This window comes from Motacilla alba, chromosome 2 (genome assembly GCF_015832195.1).
Source record: "Motacilla alba alba isolate MOTALB_02 chromosome 2, Motacilla_alba_V1.0_pri, whole genome shotgun sequence".
Classification (NCBI taxonomy): Eukaryota; Metazoa; Chordata; class Aves; order Passeriformes; family Motacillidae; genus Motacilla; species Motacilla alba.
This window is the reverse complement of record NC_052017.1, coordinates 77,419,433-77,443,272: the sequence shown is the minus strand read 5'-3', so window position 1 is coordinate 77,443,272 and position 23,840 is coordinate 77,419,433. Positions and strand designations below refer to the sequence as shown.

Genomic DNA, 23,840 nt, shown 5'->3' with positions numbered 1-23,840 from the left:
CCAGCTTCCAGTTATTTGCTGTTCAGAGGCTTCCTGATCTAAATCTGGGTTTTACATGTCTTGTAACCCTCAATACACTGATCTTCTATGAGTTTATAGCCATACTCCCTTAAAAAGCAAATGGTCTTGTTTTTCAGATCCACTTCCATTAGTTTAATTTGATACCTCTCAGTTCTCATGGTGGAAGAAGAAATCAAAAATTCATCCTGGCACACTTTCTGCTGCGCATGACTTGATGGTTAGTGCCCCAAATTCAAGGTGCCTGTCTCCATTAGCCATTTCCCATGTTATACTTTTTATTACTTTTTAAACTTTTCCTCTGAACCACCTTCAGTTCCACAAAGTCCAAAGGACAGATTTACACAATGTTCTCTACTCATTTAGTAGTAACCACTCCATTCTATTCACTTTTACAGTTACATGGGATCAATCCTTCAGAGTGCTTAGAAAGCTTTTGCCTACAAGGTCAGTAAAAGGGTGAATTTTTTAGTGCAACTTTTCCAGCAACCTTTCAAGCCCATGAGTTTAAGTGCCCAGCTTGTTCCACATCACTACATCCAGAACTGTGCACATATTAAGTCTGACAGCAGGCCAGAAGGCCCCCACTTAGAAGATCTTTAGACTTTCTCCATGACTTGTTCTATGCAGGGCTAAGGGCACAGCAGCCTGGACTCACGACTGCCACAGCATAAAAAGGGGTCACTGAGAGAGCCTCCTCATTCTGAAGGACATAACACTAAATCAATTCCTTGTTCTGTTTGGGTAAGAGACAGCAGAATAGCCTGTAGTGGCTGCTAATCGCTGACACACCAAAGGCACTGCTCTATGAGCACCTCTGGAACCCCTAACCCAGCTCCTGAGGGGCAAATGACCAGAAGCCCCACATGGGGGAAGGGCCCAGGAAGGCCAAAGGGTACTTGAACTAAGACAGGAGGTCAACACATATCTTGACCCCAACTCCTCTTGGAATTTCTATCAGCTGAACACCGCTGGAACCAGGAGTGATAGCTATACTTGTTCTTTTCTGCCTTTCAGTCTTTCTCCCTCTAATTGCCTCCTCTTGGAGCTTTGTGTAACTTAGAAGTGGATGAGCATAGAGATCGCAAAGTTTAAGGGCTAAGTTAATGCTTTGAGAAGTGTTTTATGTTGTTGGAATGTTGCTCTAAACCTTTGCAAAAGTTCTCTGATTTTCTAAAGTTGTCAGTGAAGTTTTTTTGTTGTTTTGACCCCCTTGAGAATATCTTCTCAGTACTTCTCCCATGCACCTGAGTACACGAACAACTGTAAATCTTTCAAGAGTCTCATCAAGTGAGGTTTTTGGGGCCTTAGAGTCTGCTGCCTTTAAAACTCCAAGACAGATATGCACAGACAAAACAGGCCCCTTCAGCAAATATACTTTATCAAATGCACATCTGAACTTTGGGGCATCAGTCTCACAAGGACACCACACCCATCACAGGTCTGGATTTGTTTCATAATGATTTTCAAGCTGAAAAACAATAACAAAAAGTTTCAGGCCATGAGATAATAATAACAGAGACAACAAATTGGTATCAGACAGTGATTTCCCACTCATGGCACTGACTTGAATGTCATACAGAGCAATGGTTGTGGCTCCCTTTACACTTCAGGAGTGCTCTGACGTGGATCAATTGCAATTTTATCTGAGAGACGAGCATGTGTTTTCTTCTGCACAGACTAGATCACCTTAAAGAGAGCAGCAAAAAAACCCCAAACCAAACCAAACCAAACCAAACCTAAAGATATTTTCCTATTCTTGTAATAAAGGCGTGGAGGTTTGAACTTGGTCTCAATTTGTGAACTTCAGCTAATCATGGGCCAGCTCAGCCCCTTTCCTACACCAGGACAAGCTATTTGGCTATTGCTCAAGTTAGATGGACTTTCTTCACGTTCCTGAGGCACCCAGCTGAAAAATCAGATGTTTTTAACATGGTGGGTTCCCCCACCTGCCCCATTTTAAATGAAACTGGACCCTGCAATAATGGTTCAGACCAATGAAACTGAGAATTCATTGATGCAGATGTTTTTGTCTACAGAAAAAAAGCTAGTTTTTTAGCCTGGGAGAGTAAAAACACCAATTCACAATTATGTATATATTCTAATACACCAGTTGTGTACAGCTTCTTCAGTGTGCTGTTTTGTTGACATCTTAGGCTGCTAAGTCCTTTTTATGCAGCATTATCATGAATTAATGCCTGTTACACACACCAGTAAATAAGCATCTCTGGGTGATTCAACTTATCATCTCTTCTGTATTTCCTTCCTTTTCACCTCTGACCTGAATGGTTATACAGGAAAAATGGTCTCACATTTAAATGATATCCTGAGTTTTTCTAATTCATGTTCTGCAATTCACCCTCTCACCCTACCCCAGCCAGAAAAATATCCCAATATTAATATTTTTCACAGGTTTTTGAAGCCAAAGCCTGAAGAAAGCAGCTCCAACCCAAAGCTGAGCTAATTCTGGCGGCCAGCAGGGGGCACTTCAAGCCCAGAGGATCGTCAGAAAGCTTTCCAAGCGCCTTCCTTTGTGGAGCTCTTACAATTTGCTACCAAGCGCTGACATCCGAAGGTCAGGAGCAGCTCAAACTGCCTATCAGAATGAGACTAACTCCCTCATTTTAACCACCGTGTTTTCGAGATGCAACAGAATTTTCCTCTTCATCATCTCTTACATTATTACATTACAATGCAAGACCAGAATATTTCTCTGAGTTAAAACACTAAAGAGCTCCACTTGGCTACTTTCTTTTAAAAAGAAAAAGCCAGTAGTAACCAGGAAAGTTACAGTGACAGTACAGTGATTTGTTGCAATGTCTAATTCTAAACCAGTAAAAGATGCAGGAATGATCAGGATGCTGAATTTGCCAAGCACCCTGTTACACCTCCACTTCCTATGCCCTAAACTAGATACGTGACAACAGGGATTTTCCTAAGCTGTAGGAAGGCCATGGAAACTTCAGTAATTTTTAAAAATCCTATTCTGAGTCCTTCACAGATAGAGCAGCTAATGCTCTTTTAGGATAGCAGATTTGGCATTCAATTTTTTTAATTTAAACTGCACATTTCCTCAATTTCTGCAGTAACAAGATAGCCTTATACGGTTGTATTGTGCCACTTATCTGAAACACAGAACTTACACAAATCACTGTTTCAATCCATGACCACAGTAAACAATTTTAAAAGGGATTCCTAATACAAAGCTTCTCTATATTATAGCTTATCTGTATCAAAGCACACGGTTTACAGAGCAGAAAGTGCTGAAGACTCCCCTGGAACAACACACACTTCTGCTTATGTCCATTTTAGGACATAACCTCCTTTCCTCTTGGCAGCTTGTGAGGAGCTGGAATGAAAGGTAAAATACTGAGACTAGTACAAAATGGCAAAAATACCAATGGCCACCAGAAATTGTTTTGGTCCCTAAATTTGGTCCCTAAAAAATGCTGAACTAAATACACCAAATCCCCCTCTTATCCATGAAGCCTTGCAACCTGGCCCATAATCTGAAATGTCAGTAGCAACTGCCTATTGCCAAAGGTGCTGCTCTCACTCTGCCTCATCCCCTCTCCGTCCCACCATGTGCCCCATGCTGCAGTCAGTCCTACAGCCACCACAGGACTCCTGGGGAGGTCGGGAGAGAGCCAAAATCATGTCAACTCGTGCCTGAAGAGCTCTACACGTGTAACTTTGTGGTGCAGGAAGGTGACAACAAGTAGGCCTAATCACAAAAATGTTGTGAAAGCAAGAGAGAAGAGGGAGGGGAAACACAAGGTCTCCTACCCCCCTGAGCATCACTCCCTGTCCGGAGCCCGGTGATTGGCGCCGTCCTGCAGTGATCTGCTCCTCCCTATCTGGCAGGCCAGACTTTGGTCTCCCTGCCTGTGTGTGAGCCAACACAGCTGAGCTGGCAGGCTAGGGAATGGGAAAAGAGCTGGCTGCATTTTCAGCTCTTGTGGAGCCAGAAGGAAGGAGGAGCTGAAAGCAGTGAAAACCTATTGAAATGCCAACTGCTCCCTAACGCACCCTCGGCCCCGGCCAGATCCTGAATACCAGCGACACAGTGGTTCAAACGGGAAGCTATTAAATCACCATTAAATTAAAGCACAACAAGATTAAACAAGGAAGATTAATCAGGCAGAATTAAGTGGCTGAAATGTGGAGGGGTTTCTCTTTTGCTATTCTTATTTACTGCATATGTCAAGAACTGGTAGGTTAAGTTTTTCTTTTCTTCTCCATACAGGAATCAGGGTCTAGTGGTGACAAACTACTGAGCAGCACAGAGATGTTTAAACTGGTGGAAAAACACTTAGGGTAACATTTGATGTGTGAAGACCAAAAAATGCCCAAAAATTCGACATTTTTTTTACTACTAAATATAATTTAAAGATGCATTAAAAAAAAATAACGTTTTGTTAGAGGTGCACAGAATGACACAAAACAAGTTCAGAACTCTCTTGAAACCGGGCTGTTTAAAAAGCCTGCTTTCTTTTGGAGTTCTCCCCACGTGGCCCACAACCATGCTCCCAAACCACCTGGAAAGGCTCACCATCAGGGATACCCAGAGCAGCAGCAGCCACCACTCACCTAATGAGGATACACTGGTTGTCGTGGCGCTTCCAGAGGCAGCGGTAGCACTCGTTGGCCACGGCGAAGATGTGAGGCGCGATCTCTCCCATGTGGTGCTTGCTGTATCGCTCCACGGCGGCACGGTCATACAGCCCTGGGATGCTCTTGTAGGGGTTCACAGAGGCGACTATCGAACCGATGTAGGTCTGCAAGCACACAGCACCCCCCAGAGCTGTTAGCACACAGATGTGTGGTGGAACAGATCGACACTCTTCTCTAATGACAGACAAGAAATACACATTTGCAAAACCATAAAAATCCTTTGGAAAAAGGTGGTCAGCAATTTTCCCTGATTTCTTCCTTTCAAGAAAAGCAACAAAAGGGTGAAAGTTGTTCCCACCTCTGTCATGTTCTCAGGCTTACCCCACCTATAACACTGAGCTTATTGACTGTACAAATCCCTGCCTTAATGCTGCTTTACAGCTGCATGGTAATGCCTATCAGCGCTGGCCTACAGCTGCTTCTCATGTGTCCTTAGGGACTTGCTGAACTTACTAAAAACCTGACTGAGCCCAAAGTAATGGTGGAAAAGTCCATGTTTGCATGTAGAGTATCCAAGTCCTTCTCTGCTACCTACTTTTAAAACAGAAGTATGGTAGACACTAGGACCATTATATTTAGAATAGCAGGCTCTAAGGAAAGTGTGTGAAGTGGCAGATGCTCCAGAATCACTGGGTTTCAGCAACATTTTTAATATTAGTTGGACGCAGAACAGCAGCTGGCAAGTCATTAATTTCTATCTCACTGCAATTAGAGAGCACATCAGTCAAAACCACCCAGGTAGCAGCTTATGCCCATTCCCATTGCCTTAACTCATTAGGCTGTGGTAACCTGATCATTTTCAACAGTCTGTTCACAATGATGTTCAATTTCTCCCTCACCCTCTATCCACTTCAATATATTTTTCTAATAAAATCCCATTAAGTGAGGTAGGAGATAACATTAAGCATGCTATCTCCAGAGCTTCTGGGGCATGTGAAATTAATTGATATACTGTACAGCATGTGCAGTGTTACTTCTGTGGTACCAATTTCACTTTGTTAAACGCCCTTTCTGCGGTTACAGGCAGGAAGCTGACACCTGGCTTCAACAGCCCTGCTCTGGACTGGTGAAGAGCCAGGCTGGGCAGCCTCCAGCCCTGTAACACAGCCCCCACGTACAGACAGATGCCTCACCAGCAGTCAACCCTCTCATGGCCGACAGGAACCAGCTGTGAAGCTGACAGCAGGACTGGGGCTCTCTTCATCTCCACAGCAGCCTAACCAGAGACGGATGGATAAGGGGAGCAGCATCTTGCAAACCCCTGAAAGGCAGCCCCATGTGCTCCCCCTGCAGCCTCCATCTCTAAGCCACCACAGGGCATTCACTAAGACAAAGGGACCATCAGTTCCCCCATACTTTCCTTTCCCCTCTATCAGTCTCTTTTGCAGCATTTATAGCCCACATCTACCAGCCTCCCTCTTTTTCTCCTTAATTAACATGCAATTATCGCTGTGTATCAGCTCTCCTTTCTCACTGTTACCCTGCTGTTACAGCCCCCATTATCCACCTGTTCACCCTCCATCAGGCCCGACACAAATTGCAGCTTTGAGCGTTTGCTAAGGGTACTGCAGTGGTGTCCTTGAAATCATGACAATTTTATTAGCAGTAAGGGGAATATCCCTCCTCACTGTAACTCTAGCACCTTTTACAGAGTGGTGAATTTTCAATCTGTGTGTTTTATAACACCACCCCCCACCCTCCCATGCTGGGCAACAGCTCAGAAGATTTCATCTAGAAGAGAGATACCATTTCAACATGAGATCGTATCTCAGGGCAATTACAGCACTGAGACAACTGCTTAATTTCCTGGGATCATCCCCTCTTGGATTCTTAAATAAGTAATAAGTAACAAGGAAGGCTCTGAAAACAAACGTCCTCTGTTTGATACATATTTCCACACAGACTGAACAGGGAAAAATTTTAAGAGGCTTCTTTTTTTTTTTAATTACATGACTGCAGTGAAGTATGACCAATAAAAGAGACTGCTACAGATCTTCCTCTTTCTCTTATTAAAGTCTGGCTGAAGTCTTTGGACAAGAGTAACTTGAGGCACATCATCACAACAGATGCCATGGCAAAGATGTAAATAAAAAAATCCCCATGTAACATGATACCATCTACATCTAGCTTCGTAAGTAAATAATCACTCTATAGCTTCTGCAAGAGTAAGTACCCGACAGAACAATACCTCCACGATAAAGCACTGGCAAAACTGCATCACCATGGGCTACACATTGTGACTTTTCTTGCTTCTCTTCAAAATAGTAAATATCAGAAGAGGTGACAGCAGTCCACTTCTGCATATGCTCATTTAAAATGGGGCAGCCTTTCAAATGACTTAAGCACTTTTTTTTTGAAGTGACAGAAAGACTTCCAGAATATTAGTCATTACTGTGAATTATAAAAGCTTATTAAATAAAGTGAGCTGGCTTCATTGCCTTGTAATTCAATAAGGTATAAGAGAGAAATGGGTGGTGTATTATGGCAATAAAAAGAAACCTGGTGAACAGCAGAAATCATACTGGTGAAAAAATCACCTCATGCAGTAATGCTTTGGACATGTCACTATTTAAAAAAATCCTTCTCTCTACCTTTTTCTTTCAGCAAAACCATGAAGAACCACAGTCTCTACTGACAAAGGTGCAGCTTTGTGGTTCCAGTCTTCTGGTGCTTTAATTATGTAATACCTCTTTGCAGGACAAGTTAAATGCATGCACAAACTGCCAGCAAATTATTATTATGACAGTACAAACTCAAGACTTCAAAAACAACTTCCTCATCCCAAGGCAAGATCATGAAAAAAGCATATTCTTCATAGACGCAGTGTTTCACATTTATCACCTACCAGGTGTCACAGTCTGACCCAGGGGTAACCACAACAAACTTAGTCTGCATGGACTAAGGAGTTAGCTGGCCCGAGCAAAAGTTCTGCCTTCACCCAAGGTAGTTCAGCAAAGTATCAATGGGCTGAAGCAGCACTGTTATTAAAAACTATTCCAATTATTTTAAAAGGTCACGTTAAAAGGCAAATCTTCCAGAAGTCTCTGTAAATTGCCTCTGTGATACTCCACTGCAGCAAGATCTGTTGCTGCAAGAATAATTTCCTAATCACTTCCAGGCTTACTACTTATCCCATCCAGTACCTATCACAAGGTCTTACTAGTAGCAGTATTTTGTAAGCAGTAGATCCTAGACTGGCAGCTCTAAGAGCCCCAAAGTTAGGGACCTTGAGGAGGAGGGAAGGATACATGTACTCCCATGAAGAATGCTACCAACTCTTAACTTTACAGAGTCACAGAATGGCCTGGGCTGGAAGGAGAACAAAGACCATGTAGTTCTAACACCCTTGTTGTGGGCAGGGACACCTTCCACTAGAAAAGATGGCTCAAAGTCCCACCCAATGTGGCCTTTAACACTTCCAGAGATGGGCCATCCACAACTTCACTAGGCAAACAGTTCCAGTGCCCCCACCCTCACAGCGAAGGATTTCTTCCTAAACATGATATCTAACCTAAACATACTCTCTTTCAGTTTGAAGCCATTCCCCCTTGTCCTGTCAGTACATGCCTCTATAAAAAGTCCCTCTCAATCTTTCTTGTAGGCTCCTCCACTTGCCCTCCCTTGGAGACCTTGAGCAGCCACACAACACAGCCCCTTTCTTGCAGGGCAGACCTTTTGGTCTGGCAAATGCAAGCATCTTAGCAGCAGGTTAAACTGGTGCATAAACACACAAAAATGCAGGACTGCTCAGTGGATGTGTGTTGTCTTTTGAGCACTATTTCTGCCCCAGACATCAGCATATGGCAAATTAAATGCGTTAGCAATCAGAGGCAGGATTTCTAAATTATATATGATGCCAACATCACAAAGCAGGCGGAATTTCAGAAAAGGTATTTTCACATAAGAATGTCACTTCCACTTTGCTTGTAAGACAGTAATCTTTCTTTTTGTTCTTTGCAGTTTCTAATCTGATTCTGGAAGTCAAAAATTACTAATGAAAGAATTCCAAAGCAATTATGAATGGGAGAAGTGCTGCCAGAGCACTAGCAAGCAGACAGGGGAGTTCTGAAGACTTCCAGTTGAAATAGTTTAAGAGTTTTTTCAGTGATATACTGTGAGAACTCCTGTTAGAAGCCTGACCCCTTAAATCCATGGCAATGAACAGGCCAGCTTACTATTCCCTGATATATGACTGACTCAGGACTCACACAGAGCCACACACAAACACTTGAACTACTTTGGTACTAAACCAGCAACAACTTGTTATCAGATCATGGCTAATATATTTATTTAAACCAAAGAATAAATGAAAGTTGAATTATTCAGCCTGAATTCCAATGCAGCACTTTGATTACTGTATTAAAGGTTGGGTTCCTTTTGCACTTTCAAACTTTTAGTGGAATTTTACATTGTTAATTCATCTCCTAAAACACTTTCACTCACAAACCACAGACACTCCTGCTCCCCCTTTCAGCAAAAAGGGAAAACAAGATTGTTTGCTGATTGTCTTCAAGGACTTTCAAAATTCGAAGTTCCAATCCTATCTTCTCAGCTAGACATGGAGTAAGGCAAGACAAAATTAAAGATATACTTCAGAAAGGAAGAGATTTTTCATCAGTTCTTTGAACGCTCTTTGTTTTGCTTGTTGTGTTCTGATAGCAATTAGCTTTGAGCCTCTGTCTTGAAATCATCCCACAGTTCTTCAAACACTGAAAAACAATTTATTCTTTAACAAGACCTGACAAAGACTGCTGTTACCGACAGAAATACTCTAGCAAAACTTAATATAGTCAGAGTAGTCCTAACATGAGAGAGTGGGTTTTTTTAATTAAAGACACAATCAATTTATTTTAGTTTGATGCCGAACAAATCTAAATGACAGACAAGCTTTTATTGATCCAAATACACTTTAGTGAATTTTACACTTAGTTTGCAATGTAGGAACAAAATACAGTTTGAAATGTCTTTCCCATGTAGAGAAGGCTGTCAGATCAAAAGAGAAAAAAGCAGAGTAAGAAATTTCCCCCTCTATTTTTTTCAGATTCTCTATAATGAAAAAGCAATGAAAAAGAAAACTGCCCTAGTGGAAGACCACTTCAGTAGTCCTATAAACCAAACATACTGAATACAGCAGAGTCACCCTGCTTTTCATCTACTTCCCTTCACACATGCTTTTTATAATTTTAGGGTATATCCTTTCAGGTTTGTTCCATATCCAGTAACCACACACCTTGCACTTCTTCCCTTTTATGTCGAAACTTCTCCACAATAACATTTCTGTTTTGAGGATCCTTTATGATATCTGTGTTCTACCCAAGCTCACTTTTCCCGTGTAAGGTCATTAAATTTATTCTACACTGCCCTTCTCATGACCTTTCACTCTCTACATCAAGGTGTCCCTCTGCACTTCACAGACTTCTAGCATCTGAGACATCCCAGTATTCCTGCTTTCACAAATAAATAAAAAAGGGGGAAGCAGGGAAGAACACATACTTAGGCTCTCCATATCTCATGCTACAGGGAGAGTGGGAGAGAGAAGGCAGAAGCAGACTGGAGGACTCTGTTGAAGTACACTATATGCTGCTCCTGAACTAAATTTTTGATCAACAATCTCAACAGAAACCAAAATGGCTTGTATTATTAAAACAGGCATAAGAGGACTGCATTACTCTATTTCTTTCTATCACTGTGTTTCTTTACTACCACCAAAAATCAAAATATTCTTCACAGCTTGGAACTAGAGATGCTGGAATAGATCAAATACAGAAATTAAGATGTTTTGTTACAGATATATACATTAACATTGAGAAACAGGACTTTGTTCCACTCCCTTAAGAGCACTTTCAAGCCTTTCTTCTTTAAAGCATGAAAAATCTATGTTATTAGAGAAAGAAAAGCATGCTTACTGATGCCTCAAAAAATATGTTTCTGGACTGTTTTTGAACAACTCCTGAATTTCCTGGAGTTTCTTAAGGAACAGACTCTGTGTCTGAAAAGTAAAAGCTTTTGGGTTTTTTTTAATGGGGTATTGGTATTAACCTGCCAATTTATTCCACAAGTATTACTTTCTGGGCTTACCTTTAATATATGGGAAACTTCAAATTAAACTGCAGTACAACTGGCTCATCTCAAAGCTACTTCTACGTTACTTTTACAAAAGGCATGGGAAAAGATTTTTATCACCATTCCACACAACCTCTGCATCCATGTACCTTTAAATCATCACAGCGACAGAAACATTACCAAATAAAGCCAGTGTTTTCACAAAACATGCACTGACAGGCAACTTTTAAAGACCACAAAATAGCCATCAAACTTTGTTATGTTTTCAACACCAAATTTTAAGGTGTCAGGATGAAAAACCTGGGAACAGAAGAGTTTGCTCTACACTGCAGCTGTGGCCTTTGTGGTTCAGAGTTCTCTCAGGTGAAAGGATTGATGGTAATCAGGGTTGAGTTTATTCTGTGGCAAAGACAACCAAATGTCTACCACATACACATCAGCAGAAAAAGAAGAAAGATGGCTGGGCCACATTTTGGTGTGCTTTTTAGGGGAGGCAGAAAAGGGGCGATGGTATGCCATAAAGAGGATGGTAATTAATGCCCTCATTCATGGTAGGATCTTGATTTATCCTCACTGTGGTAAGTATACCCTGTCTTTCAGCTAGCCCCATGCTAATTTCAGTGGGACAGAATCCAGTTGTCTCATGTCTGAAGCAAAGCTTCTTTCTTAAAAACCATAATCAAAATGAAGTACTAAACTACAATTTAATGTTTTTTAAAACTACATGTTTTAAATGTTTTCAACCAATCAAGCCATTTCTAAGATGGAAATGTCATAGTCTATAATCATCCTTACATGCTTGGGCTCCTGCAGTCCTCACCATGTCTGGTGACTCATGGTGAACTTCCAACCGCCCAAATTTACATCAGCTTTGCTTTTCTCTATATCTGTGTTCCTTGTCATTGCATTCAACATTATGATCCCTAAACTGTTGTTTTTTTCTTCTTAAGTTCAGCTGTAGGATTGATTGCAAAATGAGCTGCTTGTAAATACACAGGCCACACTACAAATAGAAGAGTTAGCACACATAGGAGAGGACCTTTAGAAGGGAACCAGAACATGACACTGAATGTCAGTAGAAAGATCAGCTATCTACAGCCAAGACCCACCTTCTACAAGTTCTCCTTGTCATTGTTTTTGGAAAGTGTCTTCTCACACTGCTGAGCTGTACTTTCAAACCATGTCCTTCAGTCCATGATGGAAACTGCAGCAGCCTCTCCTACCAACCACTTCCCTGCAGGCCTTTTCTCCTTCTGTGCTGAGCATAGAATGGATCCAAGGTGTAACAGACCAAGGCCTTTTCAAAGCCAGGCTTTATGCTTGATTCCACCAGCACAGTTCACAAGAAGATTTTGGAATAGTTTTGGACTATTTTAAAACGTGATTTCAGATGATCACAGGCAGCTGCTGGGCAACAGGACACCCTCTTAGATGCAGCCTTGTCTGTGATGTTGACCCTTCAATCCAGCTAATGTGACCTTAAGCTTCCCTTGGTGCAACACTGTTAAGCAACACAGCCCTGTTCCCAAGCCCCTCCGAGGGCAAAGGCTGTGCTATCTCTTCAGGAAAAAAGCTGTACTTTGTAACCCAGCTACCTTAACTTCTACATGAAGAGATTCCTTCTGCTTCCTGCAGCTTCAATCTTGCACATTCATTGAGTCCTTGTTCCAGGAAGCTAAATGAAACTGTCTGGGTCTGTTTCTTAAGGGTTAAAAACTGGGTTTTGGTCACCTTAGGTGCCAATGTAAATACCCAAAACTGCACGGAGGCAGACACCTTTCTGCTTCCACAGAAGGCTCAGAGATGGTGAAGACCTCTCTACCTGATTAAGAGATACACTCACAGCTTTATCTCATCTTCTTTTTCTCTTCATTTTCTCCTACTGGACAGATTGTTCCATGTGGATGGGGATTACTCAAGGAAACACTACAAGTGTTATCCTGAATCCACACAAAAAGCAACTCAGTTAGGAAGTATTAAAACAATTTTAAAAAGGTTGATAAAAGAGCACTGTTACAGCCAAAGGTAAAAACCAACCAGCAGATAATAATACAGACACCAGATAGACATTTTTCCTTCTTTAAGATATTCACAGGTCTCTTGCAGTTTTTCACCTGTTTAAAAAACACCAAGCCTCCTTGTTTTTACTGTACTTTTTTGCTGACTAATACAATGCAATCTCTACCATGTAGCAGTCCTATCTAATGGGTCAGAATAATGATCTTTTGTACAGTTTTCATATGAACAATTACTGAAGAATTTCTCTCTTTGCCATTGGCACACAGAGGTGGTGACCTCCTGAGCACAAACACGATTGATCAGAACAAGACATTGATTTTTGTTATTTTCATGGGCTGCAATACAGCATGTGAAAATAAGTTTGCACATGAGACTGTAACAGTTTGTGAGCACAGTTTTAACCAGGCGAGCTCCAGCTCAAATCAAAAAGGCCTCACAAAAAGCAGAGACCCCATGGCTTATCACTTCATTTCAAATGGCCTGTGGCACAAACTAGTGTTTCCTCCTGCTCTGTTATTGCACAATGCTCAAATGAGCCTTTCAAAACTGTCTGAAGGTCTAATTTACCCTCCAGCAAGGAAAAGAAAAAAATGGTCTTCTTCCTTCCTATACATTCATACTGGAGAGATGAAGGGGCTTTTCAGAGAAAATACACACAAAGGAAAACCAAAATGCCGGTAAAACGATGAACCAAAGAGCAGTGTCTCTAGAACACTGGCGAAATATTTTTATATAAAGCTTCACATATCTGTTTAATTCTGTCTGAAAGTATTTTACATATTGATGCCCAGATTTCCATAACTTCTGTGGCTCTTTAATATTTGAAGACCTCTTCTATAGAAAGGGCTTTTTTAAGAGGAAAGCAGGAAGAGCAGGAATTACTCTTTAGCAGAGCATGAAAAGAGAAATCAAAAGCCAGCATAACTGAAATCTATCTCTATGCCAGGTAGTTAGCTGTATGGCACTGAACTGCTGCCAAATAGCCATCAGACGAGAAATCAGGACTGAGACGGCAAGTGGAATTAACTGTCAAAAATCTGCTAAATTGAACTTTTGGATTCTGTTTGCTTTTAAAAGGATAGAATGACAAACATCAAAGAGAAAAAGCTGAAACTGTCTGTGAGAAAGGGGCCACTTCTTTTCAAATAAAAATAACAGGCTGGCTATGAATCAATAATCCATTTACACACATTTACAATAGCTATAAAAGTTAATTCACGCCCAACTTAAATGGGTTGTTTGCAGCCTTTTTAGTATTAAACTGCTGGAATATGTGTATAAGACAGTTGGACGGTGCAGCACAGGCAGGAAATTTTGCACAGCTCGCTTTACAGTAAAAGTCTAACTCATGTAAAACGTGCTGGCGACAGGTAAGCACCTTAAGTTTTGGAGCCCAAATTCCTGCCCTCCTTGCAATGACTTTGCTGGACTGAGAACAACAGACATAATAGAAAGGAGCCAAAGCTCCTTTGCCTCCAAGTGAGGCAATGGCACGTCCAGAAGCATTCAGCACCATTTGCAAAAGCTCTGACTGAACAGCACTAAGCTGCTGTTGGAATTTGTGCAAATGACTTATAATTTTTCTTTTGATTCTGCATGTTGGTCTGCTCTCTGCTCTTGGCTCATAGAGTTAGCAGTGACATGCAATAAATGAATACTAGCTTTCAAATCTGGGAAGACATTAGCAATATATATCTTCACCAATGACAAAATCTGCACATGATGACAGATTTCTACTTTGCAGTTTTCTATATGAAGTTGCCATCAAGGATAGCTTAGAGTTTTTTTACTACAAATAGAAAATTCATGGAAGTCAACAGAAACTGACCCTGTTGCCAGTCCATCTATTACTTATTCTGCAACCAACCAACAAACCAACTGAGAAGAAGAATACTGGTACAGAGCAGAACAGAAAGAGCAAGCTTTCATGTTTTAATAAAACTTTGACCTCTTCACCTTCTCCACCTCACTAAAGCAGCCCACTGAGGCTAGCAGGTGAGATCCTTGCTGCCATGTGTACACCCAGCAGGTTACCAATACCACCTAATGTGCCGCAAACCGTAATATGAATTTATGTGCTGGTGTAGGTGTTGCGCACTTGTGGCCACTGCACACACTGCAAAGTGTCTGTGCAGCTGTGGCATACATGGCAGTGTACTCAGCAACACATACCTCTCATTACTTTTAATCGTATCACATTGATCACAACACCCCAGGCTGAAATACTTCCTTGGATCTGAAAAAAGGCACCTTTAAAATCCCCAGTATTTTCACTTGAGGACTTTGTGAGGACAGAGTTCAGACAAACACTCTTTATTGTTGTTGTTATTATAACTATTAGCAGTTCCACAAGTCATGCAGAAGGGAGGAAGTCAGAGGCAAGGTTGGTTAACCAACTGAGGGCATTTGTTTACTTCTCATACCATTACAGCTATGTTTCTTCATTAACACATATATAAAAAAAATCAAATAAAAATAATGATAATTTGCCTGTGGTAAACAATTTTTGATCTATATAACTGACCAGCCTTTAGAAATAACAATCACCAGTAATAAATTTCACTAGATTTCCAATTAAAACCCTGCTGTGTTTTTATAGATCTTTGTCTGCTGCTCTCTAGTAACAGATGTGAAATGGAAGCTGTAATTAATGCTTGGAGACAGGAACTCGCTTTGAACCGCATTTTGAAAACATTATCTGATGTGTGCAAGCATAACATTCTAATTATGGAGGTAAGCAGCTATGTATAGACATCTGTCATGCATTCTTAGCAACACCATTCTCCGCTTTTACACTTCTGTGGAAAGAGCTGGTGGCAAGAATTTTCCCCATCTTCTCAGTAGCACAGGAAGGCGTGAAAAACACTGTGATTCATCAGCACACTTTTAAGATTTCTTTACTGTAAAAGCAGGGCAATTAAATAAACAGCAGTTTCCTCAAAGACCACAGAGCAGAAACTGGTTACCTGGGACTGCTCTACTGCAGTGGATGCCTCTGGAGAGGAACCATGCAACCACAGCTGGATTGCAGGCAAGACCAGGATAAATGTACTTCTAGGGGCTAGTGTAATTGTTCTAGGGACATGTACTGTTTTTATAGACATGTTTTATGGTACTAATTAATGACACAGTTTCTGGGTAGCATTGTCTGGGGTTTTTAACTCCATGGCCCACAATTATTTATAACAAGGCACATGGCGGGCCAAAGACCAAGGCTGTTGAGCTCTCCAGGACGTTGCAGGAGTCCATGACATACATACTTTATAGGTTCAGTTTCCGCATGGAGTGTGTCCAACTTTTTCCATTTAAGAAACCAGTCATGAGGTTTTGTCTTTATTAGTAAACACTTTAAGGCTACGGTTTAGTGGTATTTATGGTGGCATTCAGTCAAAGGTTGGCCTTGAAGACACTGGAGGACATTTCCAACCTCAGTGATTCTATGATTCTATTGGCTTCTACTCATCTTTTGTTTCTCCACCTTCACCTACAACTTGTGTCCATGTTAGAGGACATCTGAGCAGGAGTGCTATTGAAGTGTATGAATTATGTCTGTCTGCATTACATCAACCGTGACTTCTGTGTGCCCCACTATTTTCTCACTGTAACATGCAGCAATATCCACTTCCTGCTGATCATCATAGCATGGTACAGAGCAACTGCACTGGATCCAAAAGGAGTTTTACTGTACTTGGAAAAAAACCAAATATGCAAGAACCCAGAAAAACAAGTCACAGAGAGCAACTGACCTAGATACTAAAGTGTCTGTGTCTGCAAACAGAATATGAAAAAACCCCTCTGGTGATTATTGATTAATACTGCACAAACATCAACTAGTTGCCTCTGGGAGCCCTCATGACTTCGAGGGAGATAAATTATCTAATTACTGCAAGCTTAACAAACTACAACTGAATGTGCTGCTTAAGTAAATAAACACTAATAAATTTAAAAATCAATGCATAAATAACTGAAAATCCCTTTTAAGAACAGATAGAACTGAGCATTCTGTACAATGAAGTGGCTAGAGCCTTCATTCTGTACAATGAAGGCTCTGCAACAGCCTTGTCAGGGAAGAGACAACTTTTCCAGTTTAACACCTTTTCCAAATATCAGATAAATGTTGCTTTTTCATCCAAGTTATTCAATGTTCGTTGCTTCAGCTGAAAAGAGAAGGGAAGCTAGCCATGAAAACTGAGCTCCTAATTACCATCATCCTCCCTCTGATGTGGATGTGGCTGGTACAGCACTACATGTCGACGTGGCTGGTACAGAACTTTTCATACATATGCATGCAAACATAACAGATGGTTATAATTATCGGTGGACAAGCTGCAGTCCTAATTTGAGAGTGAGCAAAAATAGGTCCCTCACCCTTCCTGGACACCACACCCAACTATTGGACAACGTGGAAGTCACTCTCCCTCCCCATCAGGGGAGGGTGACCAAGGGACGGCCACACTCCAGCCCAAGCAAAACGCCGCTCTGGGCATGGTGCACATCCTCCACCTAAACAAGACAGGCATGTGTCAAATCATCATCACCACTTTGAGGGTGGATGTGCCTACCTAGCATTTCTCAACTTAATTCAAAAGGAAAAAGCTAATCAAAAGGGTTTTGAAACTTGTTTATTGCTTGAACTCATGCAAATGAGGGTGGATATGACACTGAAAGCCTCTGCACTGACCTGTAGAATATATACTGCAGTAATTTCCAACCTGCCTCTCACCTCAGCAAAAGCTGGTCTCTCATCCTCCGCTCTGCTCTTCTGAAATTTGCTCACCTGCATCAATAACCAACCACTGGCAGAGACAAGACAACTGCAACTCATCCCAGAGCCAGTCCAAACACCATAATTTATTTGTGTGACTCACAGCACAATCCACGCCATGCGGTTTATGAAATTCTCTCCAAGGCTGAGCCAGTCTGCTCCGCAGTGTGTACTTAACTAAAAGTAAACCAGAATGAACAGCTTGGGAACAATTTGCCTTTGAATGTCGACAAGAGTGGTTGCCACAGCACTTGCCGTCTCCACATTATGTGCCCTGTGATGGCCTCGCTTCAGAGGTGACCAAATCTCCTAAATGCCTTCACAAAAGGCTCTGTTTTCAAATGTGGCCATCCTCCATTTTTAGCACTAGTGTTTATCTTTCCATATTTTGCCACATGCCAGTCTAGCATGCAAGTTAATCTGAGCATTCAAAAATGAGCAATAAGCCTTGTATGCTGATGTCCACAGCTGGGTCACCCACTGTTGTTTCCAACAGGAACAAAATGGGAGATGAAGTAGCAATGAAAGCCCGTGCACTGTATGATCACTGCCATCCTAAATTCTGCCCTTTCCTGGACAACAAATGTGGTGATAGCACAGAACCAAACTTTCAAACAAATGCAGTATTAGTCACAAAGCCTGAAAAAAATACCAGACAGTACCAGCCTGCCTGGAAGAATCAAGAAAGGACTTGTATTTCCTATACTTCTCAAAGACCAGAAAGGGAAAGCACACACTCTTTCATGGAAATTCACACAAAACATATCACAAGATGTTAACAGACTTGACACTGATACAAAAAGATGATTGCACATAGACAAGAACACCGTTTTATCATTCACCTTCTTGCAAAGAGCAAAGATCCAGCTGAGAGCCTCAATTATGTTCAGAGCCAGGAATCATTCTCATTATGAACATAATCTGTAATCTAAGTCAATATTCTTCCCTCCCCAGGCGATATCAGGAAATATAGAAAATCCTCTGCTGACCCCTTAAAGCTGCAGTTGTTGGCAGCAGCAAATAAAGTCGCTGACATGTTTGACAAAACTTGGCATTAAGAGCAAATAACTTTGTAGTATGAATTAGGAAGTAGTGAAAAGTTTAGGAACACGGGTATGAGTATGTGAGACAAAAATGTTAATAAGTAACGGAAGATTAAACTGAGCTCAAACATCTGAAGATATTTATTTAAATGCCTATTCCTGGAGAAACAGCTCTTCAAATACAGAACAACACATAAGTTAACAGTGGAAGATCTGCATAAACAATTGTCTTTCTGGGAAAGTAACTGTTTAAATTTCCCTTTAATTGTTTCTTCTGTACTTTTGAAATTATATACACTTTACTACAATTAAGTATATTGCACTTGATATAATTTTTATGTGTGTGCGAACAAGCAAGCCCAAAACTCAAATCCCAAGTAAGGGTACTCTTTGTTAAGGTAAGAAGGTGCTTCCTGGTCTCAACGCCATTGAGAAAAGGAACAAAAAGCTGCCATGCTCAAGAACCTTACCATTGACCAGGAATGGCTTCATCATTATAGTTCACACATTGTTTCCTGTATCTGCCTCATCACCTTGGCTGTATCAGGTGAAGCCATTCCTGGTCAAGGGAGAAGGCAAATGTATAATCTGTAAAGTTTGGACCGATCCTGGCATTAATTCCAACGGCTTTTACTATCCTGTACTAGGATTAGTTTGGTCCCAAAGCAGAATGATGGAAGAAGTTTGAATGATCAGCTGCAAAGTAACCTTCAAGAAAGGTAAGCTTAATGCATTGTCACTCTTTTTTTTTTAACATTAAAATATGACTGAATTGCTCAATATAGTGAAGCAATTTTGGCTCAAAATGACAGACCTCCTTTTGCAATGACAACACCCCCTTCTAAAATACATGTTCCTATATTTATAAACTTTCATGAAATTACTCAAGACATTCAATCAGTTTTTTTTGGATATTTGTTCTTGAAGCCCTTTCCTGCTAAAACAATACTACTGTTGCAGTAGGAGTGGGGTAACAATGAGGATGGAGAAAAGAAGATGCTTCTATAGTCTGGTCGTGGTTACACATACCAGGGCAAGAGAAAGGCTTTCATATGTACTTCAAAACACACATTTTTTTCCAATCACCTTTTCAATAATTTTTCAAGTGGATTCAAGAGAGTAAGCAGTTAAATTAACAGAACTGAAGGGACAATGCACAGTCAGTAGCAACTGCAGATCTGTCATCATTAACAGCACACAAACCTGTTTGTCTAGAAAAGTACACCACACTAAGCACCAAGGATCAGAACACCCTAAACTTGCCTTGACAAGCTAAGAAAGAAGCTAGGACATGTCTCTTCAGAACAAGGCTGTTCTATGCCTCATCAAAAAAATCACACTCATACCCTCATGGTTTTTTAAAAGGGGGTGTGTCCTCTATGTGAGTGTACATCATGAAACAATTTTTTAAAATTCTGACTCACACTCAGTACCATATGCTAATCTAACAACAACACTTATGTAAAGAGAACTGCCTCAGTATTGAGGATTCCCCATGCTAGCCACTTTTAGGGTAATGTGAAAAGGAGTATTATTTCATTGTGCCCTTTTTTGCTTTTCATCAAATCTTAAATACAGGGAAATTTTATTTTTTCATTTAGATATCTTAGCATTTAAAAATAAGAAGCCAAACTCAGTAGATGGTGGTAGAAAAAAACCATGTATATGGTCAAATCAAGGGCCCAGACATGTGAGGAAACAAAAATTGTGTTCTGCAATTACTAGCAAAAAAAGCCAAATCAAAATGGCCAACCATTGAACCACTGAAAAGTGCAATTTTGCAACCATTAGCAGCTGCTAATATTCATTGCATCTTTCTCACAAATAGTGCAGTTCCAGAGTCATGAATGATTTGTATCTAGTTTAAGATTAATGAAAATATTGAAGAAGTAGGCAAATATAATAATAAAAATCTTCATTACAGAGTTAAGAAAAGGAATTCTGTGTGGACTAATTCCTAATTTTGGAAACTGATAAACAGCTATCTGATCTCATAGACCCCAAACTCCAACTATCTTTATTTAACAGCACAAACACTCAGCTTGACAATCGTATACTTCTTTCATAATAACCATTCTACTACAATGCAAGAGGGGAAGCTGATCTCCTTTTTTGGTTCCCATTGGATCTTGGCCTAAAAGGATCTCAAATGCCAGTGACAGACTAAGTTCCAGCACATCCCCTCTGGGGACACACAGAGCACATATTGGGGCAGAGAGTCTAAAGGAGAAGAGGAAAATGAGAGTCCTTGACACAACCCTGTCACTGAAAGTGTAATAGTGTATGTAGCATGCCAGTTTTTCAGAATTTCCAAGGGATTGAGTGTCCAGCCTGAGCTACCTTCTCCTTCCTTCACTGTCGATGAGAAGTCACTATATGAGGCATGTTTCAGCTTTATGTGGATACACAAGGAACTGGAAAGCATTAGGAGAGGAGAGAGCACAGAACAGCAAAACACACACAGCACTTACAAATTCAAAAACATTCCCAGTGGATATTTTTTCTTAATTTTAGAGAAAACTTACATAGATTTTATCTTGCTGATATCGCTGGAATAAGTTGTGCATAATGGAGCCTTCATGGAGATCTACAAGTGCTGCCATGTCTTCCACACTCTCTGTGCTTGTTGGATGCATAGGCGTTACTTTTTGGTGTGTAATCGTGCTCTGTTTGTAAGTGAATACCTGAAAGAGGGGAAACAAAAACAATATTAATCAGAGCACCCATTCAAAAACTCCTGTCTGAGAATGGAGCTTTCATACCCATTCATATCCCCTATCCAGCTTATCGGTGTGCAGACTTGCAAAATATAATTGCCTGGCAGGGATACCTTCCCCTAAAGTTTCTCTGACACTGATTGAAGCCCCAAATAAAATACCTACAAGAGTCATAAGAAACTAGAAGACATTGACAGTGCATTGAGGACTGTAAGGACTTTTCCTGTTAAAGGGCAAATGCAATCTTGTTTCACACTGGATTCGTGCTAGACTTTATCAAGAAAAAAATAAACCAAGCAATAACCATTCCCAAAAATACGAAACCAACCAAACAATAAACCACCTCTTACAGTAAAACCCACTTACACTCAAATTGCTCTGGGAGGAAATGCTTGACTGTGCAAAACAGCAAATTAAAATTAATGCTCTAATAGGCTGCAAGTGTTCATATGTTTGATCTGAAATCCACTTAAATATTTCCATTCAACTCTCCAGTCAGGAAACAGTCATTACACCTAATACAAGTAGCATTTTAAGTTCTGTGTGCAGCAGATATTTAGAAATTAATAAGGCAACAGATTTCTTAATTGGGTTTTGGGACTAGTTTCTGAAACCAGTTCTTAAAAGACAATAAAAACTCTAAAAAAGAGTTTAAATACTCAGCTGGAAAACATTTCCATATATCTTCTGTAAAGCTATCAAAAATATGCAAGATGTACACGTCCTCAATACAGTTAAACTTTTATGAATGCTAATAACATCAATAAAGACTACATCCCATTTCCTGCAAATTTACATCTTGGCACCTCATCCTTATAGACATATGCCCACATTCGCACAGCCAATGCTCCTCAGGCACTTCTTGTCCCTGCTAATGGCACTACTTCAGTGTTAAAAAGTCAAAGCATGGAACTAATGCAACTACTTTGTGGAAATACTAATGTGGAACATTAGAAAAAACCCAAACCCTTCTGAAATCCTTTAAAATAATATTTATTAAGCCAACAGAAGCAGAGCCATAACTGTCAGCCAAGCACCAGCAAGCACTGTTGAATGCTGCTGCGGGCTGGGGGTCATGCTGTGCCTGAGGGGCCACCTCTGCACAGGAGGAGGAAACCCCTCAGAGGTTTTTCACCATAAAACCTTATGTATGTTCCTGGCAATGAAAGACAGAATAAGTGACATTGCAGGAGGCCATCCAGACAAACAGTGATGCTGTCTGTCCTGTTGAGACAAGTGAGAAAAGAGAGGCTGAAGAAGCAAGAGGCTGAAGGCAGATCAGATGAAACATCCAATCTCTGTGTTGGATATCTCTTGGATATCCTAACAGCTGACAGAGGAGTACAGCCTGAAGACATTTCTTCATTAAAATAACATCCTAAACATAACAAATGCTGGCACAGGCCATCACACTGTTACAGGTGTCACTTGCACCAGCACAAAGCATACTGAAGGAAAGCTGGGGAAGAAAGCAGATCTTGGAAAGAAATTTCTGACAGCAGTTGGGAGGCATCCCAGACATCAACAGGGTATGTGAGCAAACCGTCAAAAAGTTCCAATAGGTTCAGAACATCCTAGGTATAATCCTTGGTTGAGGGAAAAAGACAGACATGGTGAGATCAGAGACTTGTTTTGCGGTGAAGAACCATAAAGATGACAAGACAAGGATTTGTTCAGGGCAGAGGGACCCTGCCAAGATGGAGAAAGCAGCCACTTGTAGGAGCCTGCGGTCCGGACAGAACATCTAATAGACAGAAAGAATGTGAAGAGCATCAACTGATAGCAAAACTTTGGGGGCTGAAAATTGTGTTAGCAGTCCTAAGACTAACCACACAAACTGTAAGTGGAATTAGAGATAATTACATCTCAAAAGTTATAAACTGCAGTTCCTAGTCAGAAGAACAATACAGGAAAACTCAAAGGTCATACTGTAGAATAAAATACCAGAAACGGAAGGATTTGGAAATAAAAGGGATACAAAGAGAGCAAATCCTAGAAAAGTAAGCAACTTAACAGAGACTATGTATCATCCTGGATACAGAAAAACAGGTTCAGTGAGAGAATTAGGAAACCAAAAGGGGACAACATATATCCTGTGAGTGCATCACATGTGAACATGGAAAGAAAGCAAAATATCACTTCTAGGAGGATAACCTCCATGCTTGTGATGCCTATCCTTTGATGAGTGATGCACAGGTTAGTAGGGTAGGCAGAGCACCCTGTACATCACTCAGGATGTTTATTAATGTAAAGAATTCACAGACAAACACCAAGAAAAACAACACGACAAATGAGTTGCATGTGGCAGCACTACGGAAGATGGCCTCTGCAGATTCATCCTTACCACCCAAACTCACTATTTTCTCTTCTTCAGTCTAGTTTTCTAATACTTCCATCTTTGCCCCACACTGCCTTCTTGTTTGGGTGCAGAAATTATTCTGTGAGCTGATTCAGAGATATGATTGTGCATCACTTCGCTAGAAAACATACCAACTTCTAATAACAGCTACCACCTAAATAAGAAAGGAGGAGGAGCTCTTC

The 23,840-nt window shown here is 40.8% G+C and overlaps 1 protein-coding gene across 2 annotated transcripts in view; it reads right to left on the bottom strand.

The window, feature by feature from the left end:
- The window catches only part of MYO10 (myosin X), a 161,748-nt gene that overhangs the window by 67,629 nt on the left and 70,279 nt on the right, over positions 1–23,840 (bottom strand). For both annotated transcript variants that reach the window (XM_038162276.1, XM_038162284.1), the window contains 2 exons: positions 21,108–21,266; positions 4,609–4,796 (listed from right to left, as the gene is read on the bottom strand). In XM_038162276.1, the coding sequence (XP_038018204.1) occupies positions 4,609–4,796; positions 21,108–21,266 (347 nt within the window). The remainder of the gene's footprint in view (positions 1–4,608; positions 4,797–21,107; positions 21,267–23,840) is intronic.